Source organism: Numida meleagris, chromosome 10 (assembly GCF_002078875.1).
Source record: "Numida meleagris isolate 19003 breed g44 Domestic line chromosome 10, NumMel1.0, whole genome shotgun sequence".
Taxonomy (NCBI): domain Eukaryota; kingdom Metazoa; phylum Chordata; class Aves; order Galliformes; family Numididae; genus Numida; species Numida meleagris.
Genome location: NC_034418.1, coordinates 11,019,550 through 11,046,676, shown reverse-complemented (window position 1 = coordinate 11,046,676; position 27,127 = coordinate 11,019,550). Strand labels below are relative to the sequence as shown.

General features: G+C 42.3%; 3 protein-coding genes across 4 annotated transcripts; 2 read left to right on the top strand and 1 right to left on the bottom strand.

Moving 5' to 3' along the window:
- TK2 (thymidine kinase 2, mitochondrial) lies at positions 511–20,214 on the bottom strand. 2 transcript variants are annotated; one of them, XM_021408365.1, is made up of 10 exons: positions 20,152–20,214; positions 12,562–12,599; positions 12,310–12,384; positions 11,079–11,132; positions 9,290–9,379; positions 8,089–8,162; positions 5,127–5,215; positions 4,731–4,810; positions 4,140–4,220; positions 511–3,761 (listed from the first exon to the last, which is right to left on the bottom strand). In XM_021408365.1, the coding sequence occupies exons 5-10, from the start codon at positions 9,371–9,373 to the stop codon at positions 3,663–3,665; spliced, it is 507 nt and encodes a 168-aa protein (XP_021264040.1). In that variant the 5' UTR covers positions 9,374–9,379; positions 11,079–11,132; positions 12,310–12,384; positions 12,562–12,599; positions 20,152–20,214; the 3' UTR covers positions 511–3,662. The 2 variants fall into 2 exon arrangements, with proteins under 2 accessions (XP_021264040.1, XP_021264039.1); XM_021408364.1 differs by lacking the exon at positions 20,152–20,214 and adding an exon at positions 12,769–12,913.
- On the top strand, positions 12,961–15,667 carry CKLF (chemokine like factor). The gene is made up of 4 exons (XM_021408368.1): positions 12,961–13,119; positions 13,202–13,360; positions 13,870–13,965; positions 15,475–15,667. Exons 1-4 carry the CDS (start codon positions 13,057–13,059, stop codon positions 15,577–15,579), a joined length of 423 nt encoding a protein of 140 aa, XP_021264043.1. The 5' UTR covers positions 12,961–13,056; the 3' UTR covers positions 15,580–15,667.
- Positions 15,985–26,814, top strand: CMTM3 (CKLF like MARVEL transmembrane domain containing 3). The gene is made up of 5 exons (XM_021408366.1): positions 15,985–16,350; positions 21,426–21,581; positions 22,885–22,980; positions 23,741–23,858; positions 24,952–26,814. Exons 1-5 carry the CDS (start codon positions 16,111–16,113, stop codon positions 24,978–24,980), a joined length of 639 nt encoding a protein of 212 aa, XP_021264041.1. The 5' UTR covers positions 15,985–16,110; the 3' UTR covers positions 24,981–26,814.

The following is a 27,127-nucleotide window of genomic DNA, read 5'->3' as shown; positions in this document are numbered from 1 at the left end:
CTCTGAATGGCTCAGCTCTCCCAAGCCTCGGATTAGTGAAATTCTCTTTTGATCAGTGCAGACACAGAGCTTAGGCAGCAGACCCAGGAGCTGGCTGATATTATTCAATTGCACAACCTCTCCCTGATGGGTTTATTTAAATAGTCGTTTTCCCTCCCCTTAACATTCCTATCACACATACATCCTTGTCCTGTCTAGAGCTAAGGTGTTTAACAGTTTGGCTTTAGAATCAACTTTTTGGGGGTTTTTTTTGTTTTGTTTTTAAAGCTAATAATGTAAACTGACTTTCAGCGTGAAGACAAACGGAGAGCATGCAGGCACTGAATGAACAAAGAGTTACAATTTGCTTCACATTATAAATGAAGACCTTAAAATACAGCTTGTCCGCTGAGACATAAACTAAAGCATACCCAAGGGGGACTGAGAAGGGCTTTGCAAAGATAAACGTCTCTACTGTTCAGAGTGGTCTCCAAACAAGCAAAAGAAAACAAACAAAACCAACAACCCACACAATTTCTAAAACATCACGTTTATTTATTTAACTTCACTTCCATCTGAACACTGGGAGAGTTACAACCAGTAATCCACAATCGCCACTAAAGGCTCCGTCCAGTGAAAGTTAATTGGCACTGTTCTCTTAAGTGAGACAGCTGATAAATCCTAAAAGTTACCTTTTCACAGCATTAAACAGTAAAACCCCCTATAGTAAGGACAGGAATGGAACAGAATACAGCAGCACGTGCAGAGCAGCCTACTTACAGTAGAAGTCCTAACAGCTCAGTATTTATTGTGGGGAGATGTGAGGGAGAAATAAATCACGTATCAGACAGAGGGTTCACCTCAAAGCCCCGGCATAAGAATAAATAAAATTAAGCAGCATGGTACACAAGTGAAAACCAGAGCTCCTCTATTGTGTTACTCTCCTGCCTGACTTTCTGTACGTGTTCAGAGGGATCACTCTTACAGGTGTACATTTACACAACAGTTAACCCTTATCCTAAAATAAGGCAACAAATTATTATAAGCCAGTTTCTGTTACAAAACAATCAAACAACAAAAACCAGATAAATGGCATCTGGACTAGACAGATTACATTTCTCTTACGTAGGAATAAATCTTAGAACTACTAGTTTGTTCTGAGACTAAACTTTCTGAAAACATGCAACTGTTAGCCCCCGGAAGTGCTGCAATTAACCAAATGCTGTAAAAGAACAAAAAGTAAAAAAACATAATCCTCACCTGACTTTAATGTGCTTTAGAAACGCACAGTTATTACTTCAGCCCCCATACTCTACAGGAAGGTCTAAATTCTCCAAGTCCTCAGACAGGACGGTAACTTGCTAGGAGAGCCATTATTTGCAAGAGTTCAGAGAGCTTCGGGTCTGAACATTTTAATTGCAACCGATGGCAGAATACCCAGCCTCTGCAGGAGGAAGAGCACTGAGAAAGAGATGTTGGATTAGTTCCTGGTGCTGGCAGTAGTTCTGCATGCTAATTACACCAGTGAACACAATTATCATCAAAGCTTCTTAGGACCTACAGTTTTGGACGTTCACCTCCAAAATGTTTAATCAAATAAGTAAGATTTAAACATCCTTCTCATGCCAGAAGAGAGCACACAAAAGGCAGATGAAGAAAATGCAAATGTTTAACATTTTAATTTTTGCCAGACTGTCTCTTCAAGTCAGTTTCCGCACTGCTCCCAGATGTTACTGACTGCTAGGACACCTCCATCAGAATAAACTAAATGGTAAAGTCCGGAAAAGATATCCATCCAGATTAGGTATGCAATACAGAACAGAGAATCAGTTCTCACACAGGTTGCAGTTTAGATGCGGAACTCACTGTGACAGGATATTATGTCAAAATGCTCATAAAGTGACAAGTTTCCAGAAGAAAATTCCATCGTGGGCCACTGAACACAAAGTGAAACCTATGGCTCAGGAAACCAGAAAAAAACTGGAGGAGCTTAAATGGCAAAGAATCATTTTGTCTTAAATGGTTTACGCACTGTTCCAGGCTCTCGAGGTATGGGGAAACAGTACCACAAAGGCTAACTGACTCACCACGGTCACTTTTGCGAGGTACTAAATTACAAGCATTTTCCGTACAGAACTACTAAGTGGCTCTTCTCCGGACTGCCAGGCTAGTGTGCAGAACACATACCACTGGCTTCTGCAACTCAAACTGCAATTAACAATCTGCAGATGACTGAAACTTACAGAGCTATTTCTAGAGAGGATTTTTCTTCTCTAAGAGACAAAAAGAACTTTGAAAGTTTACCAGAATGTCTCCAGAATGATCACTATTCCTGAACAAATAAGCTTCAGTATGATAATTATTTAACACATAAAATCTTACTTTTAAGCTAGAATTTAAAAGCTTTAAAACAGAAGAACAGAACTGGGTTCACAAGCTTCAGCACACTTATTTAGTACTCACTTGGAAACACTCCGTGCATCGGTCATTACTAAGTTGCACTGATTTAAAAAATAAATAAATAAAAATCCCACTGGAAGAAATGAACTGCATCTCCTGACTTGGAAAAAGCTGCAGTCATTTCAGCTACAGCTATCTTCAGGTATATACAGGTACCATAAAACCACAAAATAAAAGAAGTGGAGTGTTCATAGTCAAGTAACACATGAAAAAGCCAAGTAACTGAAAATTATTGTCAATAAGTTACAGATGTTTAGGCAGTAAGCAATGGAAGACAACATTTAAGAGGGTAAAGCAGAAATGAAAAGCAACTCAACACTTAAGCAAATAACCACAAGAATTAAACACCCATTACATTTCTCTATTTCCCAAGCCACAATAAAGTGATCAAGGTGTACACCCAAAGAACTGTTCATATATGTCATTATAATAAATAATAAAAAAAGATCAACTCAAATATTTAAGAATCCAGAGCACTTAAGAAATCAATTATTTTTAGTATTTATATCACAATTTGAAAGGAAGTGCAGAGTTCCAAACGCCGTATTTTCACTAGACCTCAACTCAGCTATGAGAAGGCAATTTCATGAAAATGAGAGAAATAAGCCCCTTTAAAAAACCTGGCCTAGAAAAACCCTCAGAACCACTGTGCAATCAGTTTCAAAGACTATTTAACTACCCTTTCGCCTCTGAATTCCACGGACTATGCTAATGCATAGTTACCTTCAGAACTACAGCTGTATTGTGACGTCATGTAAAGCAGAAGAGAGTTCAGTGAAATGTACCACGGCAGGCAGGATTACAGAAAGAACCCCCACGCCCCCTGTTTTGACATAACCAGAGCTGTTTAACAAAGCTACTTGAACATGATGCACAACAGGACATCCCACCTCTTGCACGGAACTATTCCTTTACATTACAAAAACAGAATTGTCATGGGGGAAAAGAAAAAGGTTATTTTATAGGAAACAGCAGCAAAATGGAAATGAGAGAAAGACACATTTTAACTGACGCAGTAAAGTGGATGGGGAACCTAAAAACTTGGAATGGAATTACCTCATATTCTGTTTGTGACTTGTTCCTGGACATTTCGTAGTGAGAAATTCACATCCTACAAGGCGTAATTCTAAAGCAGAAACCATTAAATTCATAAGTATTACAAATATTCAAAATTGTCCCTGAATCAGACTTCATAAAAAAAAAAACATAACCACAACAGTCTTCTATAAATGCTGTTGCATATTATATGGGTTTAGTATTTGGTCCCGGTTTTCTTCATACTTTTCTATCATTTTCTGCATGTCGTGGTCAGCTCCAATAACCTTCAAAACAAAAACATTAACGTTAGAAATATCTACAGCATACGCTCTGTTTTGCTCAGAAGCAAAAATATCTGTCACTGAAGCCAAACTGAAACACTCCTAAAAATACTGTCCAATTAGTTCACTGTTCAGAATTTGGCATTCACTGGAAAGCTGCGTGTCTGATCCTGCTGCCCAACACAAAGGAACACCCCACAAATTCCACCTCAAAGGTGAAGACCAGTCATCCACTATACACTGTGGACGGCCACAGATGTTTTTTTTCTCAGGTTATTAATAAAGCAGCTTTATTTACTTTTACCACTAATTAACATTCTTAGTTTTTAAAGAATACAATGCCCCACATGCTTAACTAGTTATAACTAAAATTATACTCACAAGCACTGGGCAGGAGACTTTAAATAGGGTATGCTTAATGAGCCACTCTTCATAGAGCTGATGAATAGCTTCTAAATATTCCTAGAAAAGAGGCATTCCAATTACACACAACTCCACCACAGCAGTCAGCTATAGTACACAGATTACTAAAACAACTCTTGGGAAAGTGCACACGTGTGACAGAACATGTTTATACTGTAAATCAAAATTACATAGTGAAGCACTGGAACAGGCTGCCCAGGGAGGTGGTGCAGTCACCATCCCAGGAGGTTTTCAAGAAGAGGGCAGACGCCACACTGAGTGATACGGTCTAGAACAGTCACAGGCATGGGCTGATGGTTGGACTAGATGATCTTAGAGGTCTTTGCAACTTTAATGATTCTACGATTCTAAATACTGAAGTTGTAATTTGCGATGGAAACAATAAGAGTACCTCACATTGGAAAGGGCTCCCAAGAATCATCAAGTCCAACTCCTCCAGACAACTCCAGTAAATTTTTGAAACACACTTGGGATGTGATTTTAGTATTTAGATTGGCACTGCTATGTATTATGCTCACTGTAACCACATATGCTGAAGAAACTCTTTACCAAAGGAATGATTTTCTCCTCTTCTCTACATCTTCTCTTTAATCTCTCATAACAAACTTCAGGAGATGTCTGCAGGTAAACTGTCATTAAAGAAAAAAAAAAAAAAACACCTATGTAGCTATGTTTAAGGATAAACTCTAAAACCAAAGAGGAAACTTTACAAACTATGGACAGAAAGGATCCTGATTTAAGTACCATCACTGAACTTCCCCCGTTGGCGTTACTGCTAATCACTCCATGAAGTATCAATGCATTCACACTGTCTGATGCTAAGCATCACAGCCACTATCATAATGAATAATGTTATTACTTATGGTCAAAGAAAAAAAGTTTTTCTCCTCACAATAAAGAAACCCACCCACAAACATGCCCCTCCAGGTCCCATCAAAATGTTACCTATCAAATCAACTGAAACATCGGTGTTGTTCTGGATCCAGTCAAACCATTCAGACAGGACAACATAATCCACCTCTGGCATCTTCCCACTGAACAAACATAAAAATTATCATTCATTTAACAACACACAAAGATCAGTTCTGAATTCATATGGACTGTTTTTATTTAAAAAAAAAAAAACCTGACTAGAAGTAATCTGTGTTTATGCCAGCATGTGTAAAATGAAAACACAACCTACATGAGAAGTCTTATAAAGCACCATTTATACAAAAGTCCTACCTTTTTCTTTATCTAAAAATGCTTACTAGCATAAAGTTTCTATTATTAACAGTTAAAAAAACCTTCCCTACTACAGCTAAGAAATAGTTACTTGGTGACTAAGAAGAAATAAGGTTACACTGACACGTATGGTATGATAACAAATGAGTGTGAACTGTATTTATTACTCAAGCTCTTTATGTCAGGATCATTTCAAATACACCTGAACTGCATGACACCAGAAAGGCTGGAATGACTAAGCAGCACTGACAATTCATTGTAGAAACCAAAGTAAAGAGCAGTGAAAAAAAATAACAACATCAAGGAAATAAATCAAATTACTTATTAAGCATCACATATGATATTTTTACTGGTACTGGAGTCTTCACATATTGCCATATTCTTAAGCACTCAAATAGTATTAGTTTTGGATTATTTTGTCCTCAAAATAAACTACAGTAAGCCATACTCCACACTTTTCCCTAAATGTCTTTGTAACAGGAATATAGGGGAAGAAAAATGTCTTCTTCAGAGACTCCTGACCTCCCCAGCTGAATGATTAAGACCAATTGCAACATTTTAAATAGTGCTGAAGAAAAAGATTCCGCAGATTTCTCAACCGTTCTCTTGGCAACATCTTTTCATCACTTGCAAAACTGAATAAAGATAACCCAGGAAGATATTTCCATTTCAGTATGCAAGAAAGCAAAACTAGAATTCTTGCCACCTCCCTTCTTTAACTACCATCCAGCTGAATATCCTCCTTTCCAAAGCACCCAAGAAGCTGGTTAACACAGCTCTTCCGATGCATCAATGAGCGTACATTCTGGGTAACAGGTATCTAGGTAAGCTGAATACCAATTCTGCGACTTCTCTCTGGAAAACAGGAAGCTCAAAGGGAATTAGAAATAAGAAAAAGCTCCACCATTCTTACCCTAAAGGATACACCCTCAATTCTGCACTGATCTCTGTAGACAACATGCCTTTGCCCTCCCTGTGTCAGTTCCCTGGATAATCACATGAGGATTCCTGGTCTGGCTCAAGGTCCATAAAGATGCAGGTTTTGCTGTATCTTTGAGAAGTTTGCTGACATTTGTCTCCTACCAAGTAAAGGTTTTATTTCAAAATTAAACAAATGGAAATAGCTGTATATCAAAAATAACTAGGAACTCAAGAGGGACAAAGGGAATTTTTCAGGCTTACCCTATAAAATACCATATATACTCACGTGCACACATTAAAAATTCTTCTACAGTTTTACACCTAACGTGAGCGTGTCTTTCAGTGCTAACCTCAGATGTGCAATCACAAGAACTCGGACACTCGTGTATCTGTGCATGCCAGAGAAGCTCTCAGCAATTGCTCACAATTTAAGCCTTCCATCACCATCGTAAATCTTATTCTATTTCTCTCTCTGGGAAAAAGCCTGCAAAGCCAAAACACAAATCCTGAGTGACACCGGATCAAAGAAGAGCTGGGATCCCTGATATTCCACAGCTCTCCACCCCTTGCTTAAACTCAACATTCACCTAGAGGAGGATTTGTATAGACTTGCATTGATAGCAAGGGATTCTTCTTGTTTTATTCATAATCCTTTTACACACTCATATTTTGGTTTACTATTGGTACCACTGGCTGGCTTCTCATCAGTTGTAACAAAACAAAGCAAGTGCCTTCTGTTCAACATAAAAGAACACTAAAACCATGAAACATTTTCAATGTCCTTCAAATTTTTATTATGAAAATACTACACAGAGCTGGCACAGGCACACTGAGCCTCTTAGTTTCTTTTGGGACAAAAGCTGTTTGTCTACAGTAAAAAAAAAAATCACTAACTCAAAACAAGAAACACACTCCATTTGCATTTCCACTGGACACAGACAGGGTAAATAACGTCTCTTCCTGCTGCTGTTTGCCTCACATCTGACTGTCCTTCAGTAACTTTCAAACCAGTTCCGTAGCTGACCAGAAGGCTACGAAGCACAGATGCCATCTTGTGGCATGCAGCTGTCCTCCCTGAAGACAAGGCTAAGAAACTGGTTTTACGTGCTGTTTCTATCTGAGGCCACAGTATTATTCCCCAGAACAAAATAACCTCAGTTAGACTTGACTGCCCAAGCACATTGCAGGGCTGGGAGGAAGGGCCCAGTTCAGAAACTGACATTTACAGATCAACAGTTCTCACTCTTTCTTTACTCAGCAGCTGACCAAAGGGTTTTCAGTCTGTGCTGATCCTACGAATCTCGATTCTAAGCCATACCACGTGAGGGCTGTTAGGCTTGTTGCTCGAGTTCCTGCTTGCAAAACAAGATAACCCTGGATGCTATGTTTGGTAATACCATCTAGTTCTCTCTCTCCTACAGTATTTTTCCTTATAACCCCATTTTTTTTCAGCTATTCAGTACGTTTGTTTTGATTTATTCAGCTGGAGAGCAGATAAATTCAATTTAAATGGTTCTAAAAATACTAAAATGTTCTAAACTCATCAGCATTTCTGAAGAATGCTCGTGCCTGGCCCACATCCTATGGGCTTTAATCTACCAGCACACAGCACGCCCCATACAAAGCACTCTGCCGCTCCAGCAAAGAGCTGACCAAAAGCACCGACTATTCAGATGCAAATTATCAAAGAAGTCATTGGTTGATTATTTCTCTTTTAATTTAATTAAGCAAAGAAAATAAAGTAGAAAACAAAATACCATACCTTCTATACAAATTTTCTACAAAAATGTATTTTGCACTGTGAATCGATCTCTCCATCATTCTTACTGGAGAAATCTACAAAATAAAATTCAACAGTTACCAACCAACTCACATTTTTTCAGCATCTGTCTCTTTTAAATCTCATCATGTCCTGTACGTTATAAAATACATAACATTACCAGTTCTTTCAAATCTTGAGATATAAGAAATCATTGGTGAAGGTAAACACAAAAACCATGTAAATAATCTCACTTGTGATCACTACATTGTTAAACACATTTGTAACTAAATTGTCATATGTACACAAGTTTTGAGGTAACCACAGCAGTACTCAACTCAGAAGCTGAAACTAACTAGGGGCACAAAATAAGCAGCTATCAACTCTGGCTGAGTTGATAGCTGCTTATTATTATGCAGGGCAGCAGGAACTGCTGCTACCTGAATGCTGCCACCTTCAGGTGTATTACCATGTCAATAGCACAGACCTTACAGCAGAGAAATTATAGCAAGAAAACAGAACTTAGTTTGCCCTTAGTTTTCTTTCATCTCCACAGATGCCAAACAAATGCCCTGATTCTAACTCATAAAATGTAATACATGAACAATCGTTAAGGTTTAAGTGTGCTACTTAAGATCATATCCTATCATCAGGGAATGGAAAACACAGCAGAGAACGTATCAAAAGGTGTTTGAAGGGAAGAGAAATGAACAGATCTTGATTAGAAGGTAGAACACGTGAATTAAGACAGAGAAAGAAAAAGATGCAAGAAAAAAAAGGGATAAACCATCTGAAATGAAGCAAAGGAAAATTTTAGTGGAAGCATTTAGGAGAAACACAAGCAGCAATAGCTAAATCTGTGCTAAACACAGTGGAGTATCTTCACACTTAACTAATGCATGCCAAAGGTTTGTGCGATGAAGATGCTGCTGCAAATCTAGCTCTTAAGGATGCTGCGAAAGAAGCAATGCTAGTTTTGGGAAGCAAAGGTTTTCAGCTAGTAGAAAGCAGATGTTTCACTCTCTGGAGCACGTGCAGAGCCTATCAACAGTACCTCTGCATCATAAATGTATACTCACCACAGAAACAAAGAAAGAATGCACAGACAACACTCATTTTTGGATGCAAGATTAAATTCATACTCATAACCACATCTTATCAACAATAGCACTTCAAGTAAAAAAAAAAATATGTACTTATTTACCATTGGTCTGGTATGTTGCTCCAACATTGTAAGCTGTACGTAAGTCTGTAAGGTTATCCCCCATCTTGAAGCATCCTGGTACATTAAGCCCTGGAGTTTGAGATGGAAGCAAGACAAAGGCTCTGTAGTTTTTGTTTTCTTCTGTGGTTTGTTTTTTGTTTTTTGTTTTTTTAAAAAAAAGTGGAGAAAAAAAAAAAAAAGGAAGTTGTGTACTTCATAAACTTATGCACTACATCAGAATTGCTAAAAAATGCCATAAAGCAGCTGCCAATAAGTTCTGAAGCAAGTAATCATTTGCACTCCACAACACACAGCTAAGAACTACAGAACTACAGCTGTGGTCCTTGTGACACTGGACGGGTGGAACGGGCACTGAAGCCAACAGGTATTTGTTTCTCTGCATTTGAAACAGCCAGGACCAAGGCACAGTTCATTTAAGACAGGTCAAATACATTTACCAATTAAAAAACATATCTGCTGATATATTTCTGTGCAGTGACAGACTCAGTACACCCAGTCCAACGAGAAATGCATAGATAGCTCCAGTGAGCACGGTCTGGGCCCCAGAAAAGGTGTCTTTTAACACAGACCATTACAACTGCTTCTCCCCAAGAGGCCCTCAAAGCATTTCTCAATTGCTTTCTGCAACTTCTCAGATTCTCCTTCTTATTGCTTCAACTCCTCCAGTATTGACAAGCATCAGTCTATCCTGCAGTGCAGAAATACAGTATCGTCCTGACCTCGTTTTCTCCTTGTCCACAGGGAGAACAAAAAACTAATCTGGAGACAGACTGCTGAGATTAGACCTGACACAGCCCAGCGTGCTTCCCCTTCTCCTAATAACAAGGACAGGAAAGTATCAGCAGCTCCTAGAAGGAAAAACTGACTTTTCTATAGGACCTACACAAGCAGTAACGGCATTAGGTACGTGTTCAGGCACACATGAGTTAGGCTGTATCCACAACACTGTGTAAGACAGCAAATTCCACATGAGTTTAAGCACAGATACACATCTCAGCTAACATCGGGATTTTGACAATGGAGGTGATCACCCAAGCAGGGAAAGCTGACATCACAATCCATTTAAACCATTCCAGCAAAGGTTACGTGCAGATATGGTCAGAGCACTTAGATTATCACCTCAGAGCACAGATGTGACAAAGTGACAAACCTGCAAAGAACGGCTACAAGAAGTGGCAACTACCCAAAAGACAACAGAAGCTCTCAATGCCCAGAACTGAACCTTCTGTATCTTTAGCAGTCAAACAATTTTCATGGATCAGACCCGCCTCTCACTTTGTGAGAGAGCCCAATACTAAACACATTTTTCTTTTCATTGAAAAATGTAGTAGCCAATTTCAGAACAATGGCCACAATCAGGGCTTGGCTTTCTGTGGAAGTCTTTAGCTCACACCCCATAAAATACCCCGCATAATCCAATACTATGCCTGTACCTCTACCTGCAATCCCTTCGTACAGCCAGGCCGTGCTGCCTCAGCAGAGCTGCAGTGTTTGGAAAGCAGGCAGGCACGCTGCCCCTCAGCACTGAGCTATGTGAAGATCAATGGCAATCTCTGCTGAAACTACATTTTATAAAAAATGTGCCCATTATATGCAGGTCTTCATCACAGTAAAAAAAAGATTCTTTTGCATCACAGAGCATTATTTTTGCTGTATGAGATTATGCCCACACCTTTCTTAACAATTTTATAGACTCATAAAAAGTCCTCCTTAAAGGATTTCTAAAAGAACAATGATTGTAATTGCTGAACTTGTTCCTGGTGCTTACCAAGATATTATGACCACGAACGTTCCTCCATTTATTCACCGGTTCTGTCAAGACCTTATTAAAAAAAATATTCCATGTTAAACGTACATTAGATTTGAAATATCTAGCCTTACAACACTGCAACTACTTTTAATGAATACTTGTTTAATAAGTCAGAGCATTCCGGGCATGTACTGAAAAGCTCATCCCCCTTTAATTAACAGTAATGAATCCTGAAATACAGAATGTAATGATGAACAATGTTAAAAAATAGACGAGAATCATTTCCATACTGTTATTTTCACATCATCAAAACAAAACTCTGGATTGATTACATAATCCTGAATGTAATCTCACTTTTCAAGTCATTTATCAATACGATGCGGGAAGAATGGCTAGCTGAGAATTGATAGCAATTTCATTTCAACATCCTGCTCATTTCTTCATGAAATGATTTCGCATGGGATAACATTCATTAGCAAAAGAACAGAAGATCAGAATGCTATTGGATTGCCTTTACTTTTGGGATCTAAAAAACCAACACACATTCAGAACTTCAATAATGTTTAAAATCAATCAGAAAAGCTTCTGTCTACCACAAAAGCCCCACCTGCTTCAGTGAAGGTCTAAAACTCCAGCAGCACCATCCAATCAGGTCAGTTAACTGGGTTTTTTTTTAAAAATGTTGCACTAAATGCAAATTATCATTTGCTATCCTTGGGGTTAATAATAATTTATTCCAAAAGGATCATTAACAAATAACATCTGCAAACCCAGCACTTCTACAGGGAATTCTGAGACTTTTTATCAAATTTGTTCCCAGGTCCACTGAAAGAATTATTAAGAAGCACACAAAAGCAACTGCTCACTGAGGTTTAATCCGTTTTGTTTAAAATACATCAGCCGTGCCTACCCCCAATCTTGTTTAAACGAATATGAAATCAAATACCATACCTATCTAAGCAATTATAAAGAACAATCACAAAGTTTGTATTTTTATTCTACTTGCAGGTTTTATTGATATTCTAGCATCAACTACTCTACTACATATGATCCACAAATCTCTTCCGCAGTCTGACTATGAGTAGCCGGGGGAGGCAGTGCATGGCTCAACGCGCAGCAGCACGAGCACTCGCTCACAGCCTGCTGCCCCAGCCCAATACCTAAGAAAAGACAACAGCTTTAAGTTCCTTGTGCTTTTGTCATAGCAAGCAGTCTGTACGACATAAAGAAAGAAATGCAAACCCAGTACCTCGATACTGGTCGTCTGTGCAAAATAATCCAGGCACGTTGTTTTTCCACTTGCAATGTTCCCCTCGATGCATATCTGATGAAAAACATTACTGCTTTTAAAAACTGCGTTACCGCAACGAAGTGAATAACACGTAAACGCAGGACAGGGCCCGACAGGGCGCGGGGCACGGCGCGGGCACATCCCTCACACCGCTCCGCGACAGCCGCTGCGCACTTCACATACGTTTCCAAAGAAAATGCAAATACTTACCACGGTCTTTTTATCATCTTCTTTTATCAGACGCTTATCTAAAACGGAATTAAAAAAAAAAAAAAAGCAGGTGTTATAACAAAAAGAAGATCTTCACAACACATTTATTCCGTGCCTCTTAACGCGAACACCTCCACAGCTCGCAGGCCCCGCTTCGGCGCAGCACGAAGGAGCACGGGGCAGGCCCAACGACGCCCGCGCACTTACAGCCGCCGCTCCCGCCCGGCCCGGGCCGCCCCCGCAGCGCCAGGCCGCCCGCCGAGCAGCTCCCCGCCGCCGCGCCGCTCCTGAGGCCGCGCCGGGCCCCGCGCAGCGCCGCGGGCCGCGCCCAGGCCGCGCCCAGCCGCCACATCGCCCATCCCAGCCGCCGCCGCTCCGGGCTCGCGGCCGCCCCCCACTTCCGGCCGCCGGCACGCCGCTTCCGGTGGCGGGGCGGGGCGGGGCGGTCGGGCCGCCGCCCGGCGGCTGACGGGCGATAACGGCCGCGGCGGTGCCATGGAGGCGGTGGACGCGGCGTTCCCTCGCTCCGCACGCGGTGCCCTGAAGATCTCCCGCCTGGTAGGGCGGCGCCGCGCCCCGTGCCCGCTTTCCGGGCGCAGCGGGGCCCGGCAGGCGGCTAGCGGCTCTTCTGCTCTCGCAGGTGGTGGCCGTCGTAGCCTGCGTCTGCTTCGTTGCCTCCCGCTCCCACGAAGCCTACACGGCGCTGGCGGGGATGGAAGCCCTCATCACGCTGCTGTTTTTCCTGCTGTACCTGCTGAAGCTGGACAAGAAGATGACCTGGCTTTTCTGGCCTCTGGCTGTGAGTGGGGCGCGGCGCTGCGCGTGCGGAAAGGCGCCGAGAACGGCGGGGCGCGGAGCGGGCAGGGCGGCCTATTGCGGGGAGTACGAAGCGCTGCTCCCTGAGCTGGCAGCCCCTTCCCACGGCGCTGAGCTCCTCTTTCGCCTCATGAAGTGCGCAGGCGTTTCGCTTTAACGTGAATGAGTTCTCCTCTCACCTCTTTTTTTTTTTTTTTTTTAATTTACTCGTTGTTTTAGTTTATGTAAGTATAGCCGAGTTCCATAAATTCGACTTAAAAAAAAAAAAAAAAAAAGCGAAGAGAGGTGAAATGAGGAAGTTCAGTCGCCCAAGTGCTCTTTTCAGCATCAAACCAGTGGGTGGCACCGTTGGTCTTATGTGGTTCTCGCACTTTAATCACCCGTTGTCACAGAACAACAGCGATTTCTTATTGTCCCGTACCGGCAGCTGCTCGCGTTGTCCTCCAGGTGTGCGTTCTGCAATAAGCATTTTGCCTCCGCTGCCTTTTCCAGGATGTTTTCAACTCAGTGATTGCAGCTCTGTTCCTCCTAATTGTGGGCTTGTTTGCAGTCGTCATCAAAACCAACCACGGGACACTGGCCGGAGGAGTAAGTAGGAACATATTAATGAGTTTGGTTCTCAAAGCAGGTAGGATTTGGTATAGTTACATTTTGATACGACTGTTAAAATAATTCTGTTCTGGAAGAAGACACCAAGAAGTCACCAAAAGAACTGATGCACGTTTAGTTTATCTCATTTATAGAATCTTCTGAGTAACCTCCCCTTACTTCCATAGCTTAAAATTCTGGGTGGGAGAAGACGTTATTCTTTTAGCACTGTCCAGTTTAGTTACAGGATGTAGGAGGAAACTCCTGCTCCCTTACTGAAAATAGTGGAAGCTCTTTAACAGACGTGCTGCTACTTCCCTTGTGATGCATACGTTTTTTATTTTCTTTGACAAACTGAGAAACTATGGCACTTGAAAAGGTCTTTTCGCTGTGAAGATTTTCATATGCTTATGATCAAACCAGTTCACTAGCTTAAGCAATTGGTATTAATTCAAAGAAAAACTAACGCGACTAGCAAACAACAAAGGGGAAAAACTCAGTTTTGAAAGTTTTGAAACTTCAGTTTCCTGAAATACGAGCAAAGCTAAAATGTGATGAGGAACCAAGAAAATAAAGAAGAAAAACCACCCAGAGAACTTGACCCATGAGTTTTTTTTAAAATCAGCTTCAGAGTCAGAGAGCTGCAGAGCTGGTGTCGTAGTTGGTACCACAAGCTAAGCAAAAAGGGTACGTTGTGATAAACAGACTGACTGCTAGGAACTGCTTCTCAGTTGTGAGATGAATAGCAGTTAAACCTGAGAGCAGGAGACAAGTAGAAAGCTTGGAGAACGAGTTTGGGCAGAATGTATGGCATCTTCAGTGCTGAGAGAAAGAGAATTGCCTTTAGGCTTGCGTTCCTAGTGCACAAGCTGTCTTGAAATCTGCAGTCCAGAAAAGGCTTGGCTTAGCACTGCTCCTGCTGGTCAGATATTGCAGTTTTAAAGCGTGCTCGAATAAAAGCAAAGCATGCATGAGATGGAACTGAGAGGCGAGAGCTGGGAGTCACCTGCGCAGTCGTTCTGCAGGTGTTGCTCCAGCTGCCTGCCTGAAGTCATGTTTTTAAATACTTATGTATGTTTTCTTCAATTTCAAATATGTTTCCAGTTCAAAGCTTCTGAGAAGAGGAGCACTGTTGTTTTCCTTCTAGGCTTGTTTCTACAAATGTTGACTTTACTTTGGGCCAAAAGTAAGCGAGGCAGTCGTTATAGGGACAGCGGGGTTTTCAGTTTGGACAGAAGTGCTGCCTTGCATAATGCAGCTTTGGCTGCCCTTTCAAGGAGGAACCTCCTTTGCAGCTCCTCAGACAAACATCAGAGCCGGGGCGCAGACTTCTCTCTGACAGGTTGATGGGATTTCAATATGGATGTTATTTATCAGCTGTCTCGAATCACATGTATCTAAGCCAGGGCCAGCTAAGGGAGGTGTAATTACTGCCGCTTTGAAGAACAGCAGATGAGTCACTGCAGTACATGACAGAGGAAACTAACAGCATGATTGTTACTTTTGCAGGTGCTTGGTCTTGTGTTGCTTGTTCTCTGTGTTGTTGATGCCGTTGTTCTTTTCCAGAAGATAAGCATCAGTAGACCAAGGGAAAGGAATGCTCCTGCAAAATAAGATTTCCATTGCAGCAAAAGGAGAGTTCCTTGATGATTGTTTTACTGCTTGCTTATTAAAGAATACGGATTGTCATGTTCACCTTTCAGCTTCCTGTGTGTTTTGCAATTATTCTTCAGTATTCTTACATTTATAGATATGGTTTCACTGTTACAATCTCACCGTTTTGAACTTCTGAAAGTTGTTCTGTTTGTAAGAAAATTAATTTCGTAATTGTCTTTAATAAAAGTCCATTATTTAACCGTCTTGGTGTACTTGAAGTGAAAACGACTCGCGTATTTGCACGCTGCTTAGAATAGATTTGCCACCCTCCCTGGTGTCCGAGGAGCCCATCCGTACCAGCCCCCCCCCCCCCCCCCGGGCCGAGTCGCAGCTCGTGCTGTGCCGCCGTGCGATGCCGAGCCCTTCCCGTCCCTCCGTTTTCACGTTTCCGTTTGGAAGAGCGCGGGGCGGGGAGCGGCCGGGCCGGGCCGGGCCGGGGGAGTGCGGAGCCGCCCCGCCCCTCCAGGGGCAGCCGCTGCACATTTGGGGATGCTGAAAGGTTGGGGGTTGGCTTTTTTTTTTTTTTCACGTTTCCGCAGTGTCATGATTTCCGCTTCCCTCCTTCAAAAAAAAAAAAAACCCAGCCCAAACCCGAGCGCCCCGCAGCCCGCGGCCGCAGCCATGGAGGAGCCGGGGGCCAACGCCGAGCCGCCGCCCGGGCTGCGCTCGCTGCTGCCGCCGCGGGAATTCCTCTGCTCCCGTAAGGGGCAGCTGCTGCTGGCCGAGGCGGTAAGGGCCGCGGGCGGGGCTGCGGGCGAGCGGCTGAGCGGGGGCTCGGCCCGCGGCGGGACGGGGGCGGAGAGCAGCACCGCTGCTGCGGGCCGGTAGAGCTGGGAGGGCGGGGATGGCGGCCGGGCAGAAGCCAAAGCCAAAATACGGGCCGGGTTACGCTCCCACCGCCTCACCTGGGCGGGAGCCCCTTCTTGGTTGAAAACGGCTGGTTTCGTTGCACGTACTTTAACCAGTGCCGTGTGGGAAGGAAGGAGAATCCCACCTGGGCAGTGGGTATCGAAGAATCAAAGTGAAATTCGGAAGGGCCGGCGAGCTACGGGTGGCGGGGCGCAGCTATCGGCTCCTTAGGGCATGCCCCGACAGCTCCACGTCCCACCGCCCCATTCGTACAGCACCCGTGGCTGACAAAATCACACTTCGAAGTTAGCAAAGCCCAATTCCTCTTTGCTATTTGGCGTGTACTTTTGTTATGTATTGTAACTACTACTGGAATTCCCTATACAACCCCACAGCCAGTAGACAAGCTGTTGATGATACATTTGGGGAATACTGCTGTGGTCATGGGATCACTCACCCTTCCATTGCCACAGGGAAGTGCTGGTTGGTTATGCTTCCTCAGAGCGGTAAGAACCGCTCTGCCCTGGCACGCGGGGTCTCATCCTCTGGCAGGGCTTCCCCAGGGCCAGGCGGGCTGGAAGCAGCTCTGAGCCATCCCAAAGCCGCAGCTTGAGCCCACCCTGAGCCCCTCGCAGCCCCACAGACAGCACACTGCCTCTGGGCAGGACGGAGGCAGCAGTAGTTTCTCTCCAGGAGCGTCAGCTTGGCCAGGAGAAATACCTGAAAGCCACAGACCCCTGAATAAATCCAGTCTGCATCCAACTAAAGAAATACGGGGCCAAATATTTGAAGACGAGTCCGTGTTAAGTCTATCATGTTTAAATGCGTCTCAGCTTTAACTGTGCATTTGTTGCCTTGAATGTCTGATTCCTCTTTGACATAGCGCTGACGTTGGGTGGGGTTCTGTCTAAGTGCAGAGTTTGAATAGTGTCTTTTATTCAGGGTTTCTCATTACAGTTACTGAGTACATCATTATTATCCAGCAGCTTGGCAAGTCACAAGAAGTGCACTTCATCTATCAGTCTTTAAAGTCATGCAGCTATCAGCATCCCCACATGGTAGATCAGGGGTTCTCCGTGCAGCTGAACAAATACCAAGCCAGTTGCTTTTCTCCAACATCAAAAAAATCAAACCACCACATTCTGAAAAATGTCTCCCACAGAAGCAAAGAAAGCAGCTTGCAAATATATCTTGGCTGGGGTGGAGGGTTCTACTTCTCCTTTTCAATCTGTGGCTTTCAGGGGTAAAAAGTTGGCAAATTCCTTCAGCCCAGTGACCTCACTGGCAGCGTGCGTGGTGGGAGTCCCTTCATTAAACTGCTTTGTTTTGTCCAATACAAGTGGCCGGCATACGATCAGTTCCACTGTCATAATTCACCACGTCTCAGTCAGTCTGCTGTCGTTTAAGACAACGGCCACCCAACCATTCCCATTCCCGTATCTTGCCCTACTTGCAGTCCTGATATACCAAGAGGACAATCTGGACTTCCTTTGAGAAGGAAAGCCTTCAGCCTTGGCAGAATACTGATAAAGAAACTCAAGTAGCCCAGGACTGCTGTGCTCGGGTTGAAGGCAGCTTTTTAAAAACATAACAACGAGGTACATTTTTCTGTGAAATCAAAGTGGATGTTCACAGTGTTGGGGTTTGGTTCTTCACATCAGCATGTACACAGATCTGTGGGCCACCAGAGCTGGGCATTCTGGCTCTTCCTCTGGAACAAGTTATGCTGCTAATGAAGCTGATTGCTGCTAGAAGCTTAATTATATTCTCAAATTTTATTCAGAGAAGGAAGTCGTTTTGATCTTCCTATGAATTTTTTATTCCATCTGGGACAGCCACGCCGCCACCAAGCAGCGGTAACATCAAATGCACGCATACACTTTGCTGTCTCTCCTGCTGCTGTTTACTCTTACTGTCTGGCTCCTCTGCTTTCTAATCACTGCTCCTTCTGACGAGGTTCCTTTTTTTCCCCTCTTTTCCCCCTTCCCTTTCTATTCTTCTCCCATGCCATTGTTTCTTCCACGTACTTTAAAACCCTTTCCTTCAGCTGTTCTTTCTCCCTAACCACTCAACTCGCTGTTATAAAGGTCAGCATACCATCCGTGCTCTCTTCCTCCACCGAAGCATTTTTTTGGTTCCTTACAAAACCTGGTATGAATATATGAGGTTGTCCTGTGTCCTGTCAATGTAGAAATTGTTTGTGCCTGTCCTTTTCCTCTTTTCCCGTCTGTCTTTTCTCATTTCAGTCTTCTGCACTTCACGACCGAAGCCTCCCTGCTCTGTGCACAGCCTCCTTGCAGACCTCTGTGCCCCCTGGGCTGCAGCCAGCCAGCCCCGCTGCTGCATCTGGGGGACCGAGAGCTTCACCTGCACCGGGTGCACAATGGAGAAGTAACTGAACAGCAGAGACCACTAAGGCATTTCTCTCTGCCAGCAAACAATAACAGAATACACTGCTGTCCAAAAGAGATCACCACTAGCCACTTTTAAAATATTTAAGCCAACCTGTTGTTCTCTGCGGAGAGTAGATGAGCAGCGCACATTTAGCCACGAGCAGCGAGAGGAGCGCAGCAGGGTGTGTGTAGCTGTGCACAGTGATGTCAGCTGTTTCCTGGCATCCATGTCATCCCCATGGGCTGCACTGGGTCTGTTCTTTGTGCACAGGGGAGGCAAACGCCTTCACATATCCTGCCCATGACCTCAGCACTGCAGCAGTCCTCCCTTACAGAGCACATTGCTTTAATTGTTGGAACTAACTGTATTTTATACCTTAAATTGAAGGCTGGTTATAAGATGAAGCGTTGCCTTCCTAATGCCTGGCCAGCTTAAGAAGCCAAGGAACACAATATCAAGTAATTGTTACATGGCAGAAAATTTCCTTTTTTAAATGCAATACCGAAGAAGTTCCTTTAAAAAGAACTGATTTTTAATTATAATTTTTTGGTTTGTTATGTACGTTCCCATCCCCACAAAAAAAGATGCTCAAGGTAAAAAAAAAAAAAAAAATCAAGCCTCATTTTGATAAGACTTCCACCATTGCCAGAGGCTCCTGTTCTGCTGTTTGCTGAACTAGAACTCTTTGCATGCAAATATTGCTCCACTGTGAAAGTGCCCACAACCACACTGACCTGAGCAGCAAGAACAGCTCAGGCTCCTGAATTGCTCTCAAAGGATGCAACCCCCGGGGCAAAAGAAAACCCACAGTGTGAATATAAATTAATACAGCTGATAAAAAATCACTCCTCCCATGTAAAATACATCAAACAAGTTCCCTCTGTTGTAGCAGAACTCTGCTAAGGCTGCAAAGAGTATGCAAGCAACAGGCAAATAACAGGATAAGTATTAACAGAGCACAGCCCCAATGCAGACCACTTTCTTACAAGCTAACGAAACAGGAACAATGCATAAGCTTAAATATAGTTTCTTACTAAAAATGTCACATCCTCTCAAATTTCACCACCCAGTCCTAATGAATCAAAACAGGACACTCCAGTCACTGTCATCCTGGTCAAGAACTGACTACTTCTTCTGGAATTTAGAACAAAAAGTTGTTAATTCCTTACATTAACAAATCACTTCAGCAGGACTGAACTGCTTATTTGCCCCCTACACATAAATGGGTTCTTTTGATACTTGTATTTGAGGGCTGAGTGACTCTTACAGGAGCAATTAGCGTCTTACCTCTCAAGGGTAGTATGGGTATTTGCTGAGGTACAGGTGGTGCTCTCACAGGAACGCACACCAGCAGCAATGAAAAAAAGCCACAGTTCTGAAATTCAATGAAGCAAGTATACTGATCATCTCCACTGGAACATTTACACTATTCAGGAAGCCATGTCTGCCTTCCAAGGTGCCATCTGGGGAGAAGTATGTCTATTTTTAAGATTAGATGAGTGAGAATGTCAGAAGCATCCCAATTTAGAATTAAAAAGATTCTCCTAATCCAGTACTCAGACAGTGCCTACCGTTACGGCAACCAAAACCATCTCTGAACATCTAAGGCAGAAATGTGCCTCCAGGAGGAAAGGCTGGATACAGCAGTCCAGTTGTAAGTTAGCACATAATAACTACAGCTGCAGAAAGTGCTGTCTAATATGGTACCTACCATGAGACAGTAGATCTGGATCCTTTTCAAGATGACCAACTCAAAGTACGTGGTTGGAAAACTTTGTTCAGTTTTGCCCCAGTTCCCTCACCTCCCATCTCCACGTACAACTACAGAAGCTGGAAATGTCCAGAAGAGCAGCACAGCACTCTGGTACTGTCTGGTTTAGGTGAAAGTACATTTTCTTCAGTCATTTTTCCCATTGTAGAAATACTTTTAACCATAAATTACCTATTAATAGTATTTCAATGGAATGGGAAAACACACTTTTTTATTATTTTGTAGAGTTAGGAAAAATTATGGAGGTAAATAGATCTACAGGGGGTAGCTATACTGTTACTCTCTAAAACAGTTGTCTACACTGAGAAACTGGAACCAGAGACTGAGAAATCACAGAATAACTAACCCCGGTCCCTTTTATCCATTAATAGTAGATGTAATTTCTTTCAACTCTAACAAGATGAGAAATGCTGACTTACTTTGGGTATCCGAGCAATGATTTGCATTCCAAATGAGAACTGTCATGGTTGAAAGCTCAAAGCTCTGTTTGCTTGGCAAAATTCCACCCCATTTTCAGAATTATGTTGTCAAGAGTTGCTTACAATCCAGAACAAATTATTGACTCAGATAGGTGAAAATCTACCAAGCTCTCTGGAAAGCCAATTGTATGCACACTGAAATAAATGACGTGGCTTCAGATTTATCCCTCACTGAACAAGAAAATTCATTTTGTGCAAAAAAAGTAGGAAGCAAGATATGCCATCATCAGCCCAATAACACTTCAGAGCTGCTCAGCTGCCTGAGGCTCTGCCACTCCATGCGAATAACGAGTGTTTTCCTTTTACTCTAGGTGCTGTCATTTATCATCTTTATCTGCTATATTGCATCTTCAGCTTCTGCATTCATGATGGCACCACTCCTAGAATTTCTGCTGGCACTGTTTCTTTTTGTTGCCTATGCCTCTAAACTTAATGAGAAGTTTAAAGGACTCTACTGGCCTTTGACAGTAAGTGAAATGTGAAATATAACCAGAGATTTAATTGTGAAGTATAACTTCAGGAAAGCAACTATACTGAAGTTCAGGCTGGCTGCTAATAGCTTTACCTCCTCGTGAGAAATTTGTCCATATTACCTTTAATTCAAAAGGTCCCAAACCACTCTTTACATTCTACAACATACTATAGCTTTCGAGGTGTTGACACAAAGCACTGTTTTATTAGAGCACAGCATTTATGCCTGGTTCTGGGCAAATGGTTTTAAGAAGCAGCCAACGTTAGCCTGAGTCTGCCCAGTGCTGAAGTCTCGGTGATAATGCTCCTCTTACACATGGGGAAACTGAAGCATACACTTGACTGCTTTAAAATTCTCAGGTAAAAGCTGTTTAGATACAGATACTCACATGCAGACAGACAGCTACTTGTGTTAAGTGGGGATGTCCTGCTGCTCTTGCTGGCAGAGGGATGCTCGCTCACACAATCGCTGGCTGCTCTTCAGGACATTTCTGTTTGCAGTTGCAGGTAATTACTGCTCAGTGACCACTAGATGACTCTGTTGCTTAAAACATGCAATATAAAGGAAGCATTAATCTAGCAGTACATTCTTTGAAAGTAAATAAATCACTAATGCAGTCAATTTGGGCTCTCTCTTTGGTACAGCGTTGCAAGAGTTCACTCTAGTGAGATTTGAATTAGCACTCACCATCTACAAAAACAGCATCAGGAAGGCCTTGGTGGATGAAACAATAGTAGTGACTATGAAAGTTTGCCTGCTTTTTAGATGGTAATCTCAATTTCATCATCCAAAACAAAGAAAAAAAGCACTTGTATGTTTATTTTTTATATCCATTACCACAACATACTCCAGCCACAGAATGGATAGGATTTGTCTTCTGAAACAATATCTTACCTGTCCATCTGCCCGGAAAATGCAGATCTGATTATGAACAGAGGTCAAGATACCATTCTTTCAGCTCACATGATTTACACATGCCCTACGAATCGCAGTTCTTCATTTACTGAACAGTTCACAGATAAGGCTGCTCCAGCACATCACTGCTTGTGTTACAGGGCATGGCTCCTGCCCAGCAGAGCTGCACTCTCAGGAGCTAATGCCAAGATTTCAGTCATATTTCATACAGAAGTATTTCCCAGATGAACAGTTCATTTGCTACGAAGTACCAATGCTGTAGTCACGTTCCAGCATCAGGCAAGTCCAGTGACGTAACACCAAGTTCTCAAGTGATTCTGAGAGGATTTTGTGTGTTGGAATTATGTGACTGATCTGATGCTGTCATATTGCTTATTTTACAGGATTTCCTGCGCTGTGTCACTGCAGCTGTCATTTACTTTGCCATTTCAATCGCTGCTGTCTCTAAATACAGCGATGGAGCATCCAAAGCAGCAGGAGTAAGTAGATGTCAGCTTTCCTCTTAAGTGGTTTGGTCAAACGTGTATGAACATACATCAGAAACAAATTTTGACCCCACCGCAAGTAGTGAATGCTTATTCAATTAATAAGTGAAGAATGTGCCTAAAAAGCAGGGAAGAAATGGTCAGTTATTTAGGAAAACAGGTTCTGAATCACCAAATAGCTGTTCTCATCCTAACGTTGCTGCTCAAAGATAATGGCACAACTTTGGGAAGATACTTCTTCTGATTTGCAATTTCACTAGATGTACAAGGAAGATAAAGCTCAACTGTTCCTGCAAAAAAACAAAGATACGCAAATGTAGGGAAAACAGCAATAACAATACATGTAACTACTAAGGATGGTCCAAAATAAGTAATTTCACCTTTGGGCTTAAACAGCGTAATTTTGCTTAGATAAAGTGAAACAAGAAGCAGTCATTACGTGACCCTCTGGCATATGGGCTGTCCAGGAGAGAGACTTCACTATCAGCATTTTGTGTTCAGAAATAAGATACAGCTTCTCCTTTTGCAACTTGACTCTAGGCATCAATAATTTATGCATCATAAAATTTGCATAAAGACATAACAAGCTAGGGAAGAACTACACCCAGTACTGTAAGCCACCGATCTCTATCAAGCAATCCCAAATCATACACAATTTCAAAACAAAGATCTTGTTTTGTCACTCAGTTAAGATTATTTTGGTTTGTCATTGATAGACATGTTGTTAATGATCACATTACTTTTGCCATTTTAGGTGTTTGGATTCGTAGCCACGATAGTGTATGCTATCGATTTCTACATAACATTCAATGACCTGGTTACTTTTCTCAAGCAAGGCAGTTCTGAATCCCCTGAAAGGCGCAAGTCAGAAGGTAGGTAAAATCTTTTTGGTCATGAAAGCATGAAACGTGATTCTTTCTTGTCTATTTCACCCTTCATGTGACAGCAAGAGCACTCAAACAGCAACAGTTTGCATTCTTGGCTGCCAAAGTTTTGTACTAAGTTTTCAACTAAGCCAGATTATGAAGGTCCTCAGTATTAAACCAGAAGAACTGGAATTTTCACGATTTATAAAGATTCTCACAAGCCAAGAATTTGAGTTTTAGTTTCTCAGAGCTGTGTGCCATCTGACTTTAAAAACATCCTAAATCTAATTATAGAAGTTATTGTGCAGCACAGATTTTTGTGAAAGATGACTTAACAGATCATAGGAAAGGGACTGTTGAAAAGATTAAAAACCATTCATCCCCACAATTTGAAATGATCTCAGAACAAGATCAGGTGATTAGGGTATAAAATTAGACTAAAGTTTAGAGTTGTCTCAGCCTGGAGATGGAGAGAGAAACTTTTCAGCTTACATACATGTAGTCACGCAGCTGTGTTGGGGATGTGACTGTGAAGGAGCTCTACCCTGAAGCACTGCTCCCCCAGCACAAAAACCACGTTCATACCATGGCTCTCAACTACAGGGGCCAGAATTCTCTTGCTTCTTGCAAGCTGAGTCTCATGCTTGGGCAAGATGCATCTCTATAAGCCCATAGGGATTTCTTAATGCCCTAGAGCTTCTGGCTTTCAGATCTGTTTAACTGGCAGTGCGTAACCATGACCCACAGTGAACAGCAATACTCTAGTACAGGAAGCACACTGCAAGCAGGCTTCCTCTTGGTGGTCACACTAACAAGAGTATCTTTGCAACTTCTCTCATTTGAACTGTTGTCTATGTTGCTGGTGTCCAAGTGCCTCTCAGCAGCATTTTTGCCAACAAGTCCTTTGAAATGTAATTTAAAGCTGTATTAGCAGGTTAGTAACAACTGGCATGTTACAAACCCCCTCCTAAATATGCCATGTCCTTTGAAGCAGGCACCCACAGAGGAGCAGCAGGTCTCTCTCAGCAAGAGCTAAAGCTGCTCCAATTTCCAGTTTGTTCTCATTATTGTGTTTTATTTGGTTTGTTTTGAATTTCAGATGAGGACTCCAATTCTGACTCAGACTGAAAAAACAAACACCAGCCAAGTGTGAAGGGAAGATAATCAAGCACTTTCCTCTCTGCTGAATGCACTGCCAATTGAAACATCTCTCTTACTTCAGCCTCAATATTCTCTTTCCACTTCACTGTTCATGGAATCACCAAAGCATAGGGCAGTGATGTGGCAAAGGACCATTCCCAATATCATTAAACACTCTTTCAGAAATAGGGATTTACAATACAGAACTAAGGCTTCTGCAGATTTCAACCTGCTAGAGGTCTGCATCCAAACAACCCTTTGTTGTTCAGCAGTACAATGCGCTCAGTAAATGGGAACACAGTATTTAAAATTTATAGCAGAGCCTTTAACATGCTTTCTTAATTCCAAGTCTTTAACACTTATAGCTTTAATACTTCTTGCTGTGCCAAAGAAAAGAGGCCCAGAATGCCTCTATCTCACTTATGTTTTTCTTGATTAACTAACAATATTCATCTCAAGTCTGAGCATTCCACTATCTCAACCACATCAAGGCATAGATTATAGCTGGTTTCAGTACATCAGTATCTACTGCCTAAATGTTGATAACAAACAAGTGACAACTGGAAATGAGCAGCAAGCACAAATCTCAAAGTGTAACAGTGCCTTAAGTGAGCTGGCTTGTCAGACATTATCGCTTTTTAAGCTGCCTGGATGGGGTCACGTTCTCATCTTCTGCAATTTCACCACAGATACGTGGTAGAACAGAAGAGGCATCTTACCAGCCCCTTCCTACCATTTGTGTGGAAGCCCTTGTACGTATGCTTTTGCACATACGGGTAAGGAAGGCTTGCCAAATACCACCCAACCACACTATCTGCCTATCAGAGCCTGCACATGTTTGCGTGCAAGGTATCACTGTCTGATCTCATGCTCTGTCTTGCCAACATTGGTCTTCCAATGAGAAGTAGCGCTGTAGTTGCTCTGCTGGGTCCACAAAACAGATGATTGTATCTGAAAAACTCAGGATACCTGAGCCCTCAGAGGGCAATTTCCTTCCCACTGTGAAGAGGTAAAAAAGCCAACCTCCAAACTAAAGAATGTCTGCACAAAATCCATTTTCTCAGCCTTCCCCCTTGTGAAAGGACAAGATTTATTTTAATATTTCTGGGAAAAACCTGAATTTACAAGAACGTGCTTTCATGGGTAGCACGACCTAACTTGCAAGCTGTGTGTCCACATGTAAGCACGTATTACTTGGAAACACCATGGCATGCTTCTCATATATGGCATCAGCTGTGTTTCAAAGAAACTAGTATACATTAAAAAAATTAATATAGCAGAACATATTGCTTAAAAAATAATTAAAATGAGAGCAGATGGTACTAACAATAAATGAAAACAGAGCTAAAACAACAAAAGCAGATTTCATTTGGAACAAAATGACTGCTTGGGTTGCAACTCCCTGATAGTAGCTGGCTGCTAACAGGCAAAAGCACGGTACCTGACAGTGAGCTGGTGCTTGGGAAGGTGCTGGCCAGATTTGGAGATATCTACCAGGCAGCTTCTACAACTCCTGTTCTCAGACCACTGAAGGAATAAAAGCAAACCAGCTGTTTGCTTCCAAATGTGATAAATAATCTTTGCTTTTCTGAGAAAGAGCTCATTGGACCTTTTCTTGTTTGAAATCCTCTATTTCTTTCCTCTCTGTTGTCATGTTTTACTGACATTCACTGTGACATCAGGGGATCTGGGCTTTCTATATTCAATTGTTTTGTATTTTTTTGTATTTTTTTTTTTTTAAGTGTACTGCATGCCACAGCCAGAAACTAGTACATGTTTAATATTTAGGAACCATGCTGGATTAAACCTCTTTTAATAGAAACGCTGGGTGTCTTTACTTAAACATCTCATTTTAATACCTTGCCTCTGACCAGTGGGAATAACTGTATTTCAGGCAACTCTGACACGAAGGACACTGCGTGCTGTGGAAGCAGAGGACAGCACTGGCAGCCAATCACACAGGGTTACATGTCTTGCAAGGAGAATCTTCACCCTTACTTAAACAAATAATAAAAATAACCAAGCATTAGTTTTAGCATATTTAGTAGGCATCAGAGATATAGTGACCCTATTTGGCAAGTAATAACATTGTAAAATAAGATTACTCTTTGGGTTTACCTTTTATAGACACAAGA

Coding starts and splice junctions, on each gene's coding strand:
- TK2 (XM_021408364.1), bottom strand. CDS start 12,913: ATGTGGCGGCTGGGCGCGGCCTGGGCGCGGCCCGCGGCGCTGCGCGGG. Junction 9,380..11,078: donor TTCGTGGTCATAATATCTTG/GTAAGCACCAGG, acceptor CTCAAACTCCAG/GGCTTAATGTACCAGGATGC. Junction 5,216..8,088: donor GTAGAAAATTTGTATAGAAG/GTATGGTATTTT, acceptor ATGTTTGTTCAG/TGGGAAGATGCCAGAGGTGG.
- CKLF (XM_021408368.1), top strand. CDS start 13,057: ATGGAGGCGGTGGACGCGGCGTTCCCTCGCTCCGCACGCGGTGCCCTG. Junction 13,120..13,201: donor CCCTGAAGATCTCCCGCCTG/GTAGGGCGGCGC, acceptor CTGCTCTCGCAG/GTGGTGGCCGTCGTAGCCTG. Junction 13,966..15,474: donor ACGGGACACTGGCCGGAGGA/GTAAGTAGGAAC, acceptor TTACTTTTGCAG/GTGCTTGGTCTTGTGTTGCT.
- CMTM3 (XM_021408366.1), top strand. CDS start 16,111: ATGCTGAAAGGTTGGGGGTTGGCTTTTTTTTTTTTTTCACGTTTCCGC. Junction 21,582..22,884: donor GACTCTACTGGCCTTTGACA/GTAAGTGAAATG, acceptor CTTATTTTACAG/GATTTCCTGCGCTGTGTCAC. Junction 22,981..23,740: donor GAGCATCCAAAGCAGCAGGA/GTAAGTAGATGT, acceptor TTGCCATTTTAG/GTGTTTGGATTCGTAGCCAC.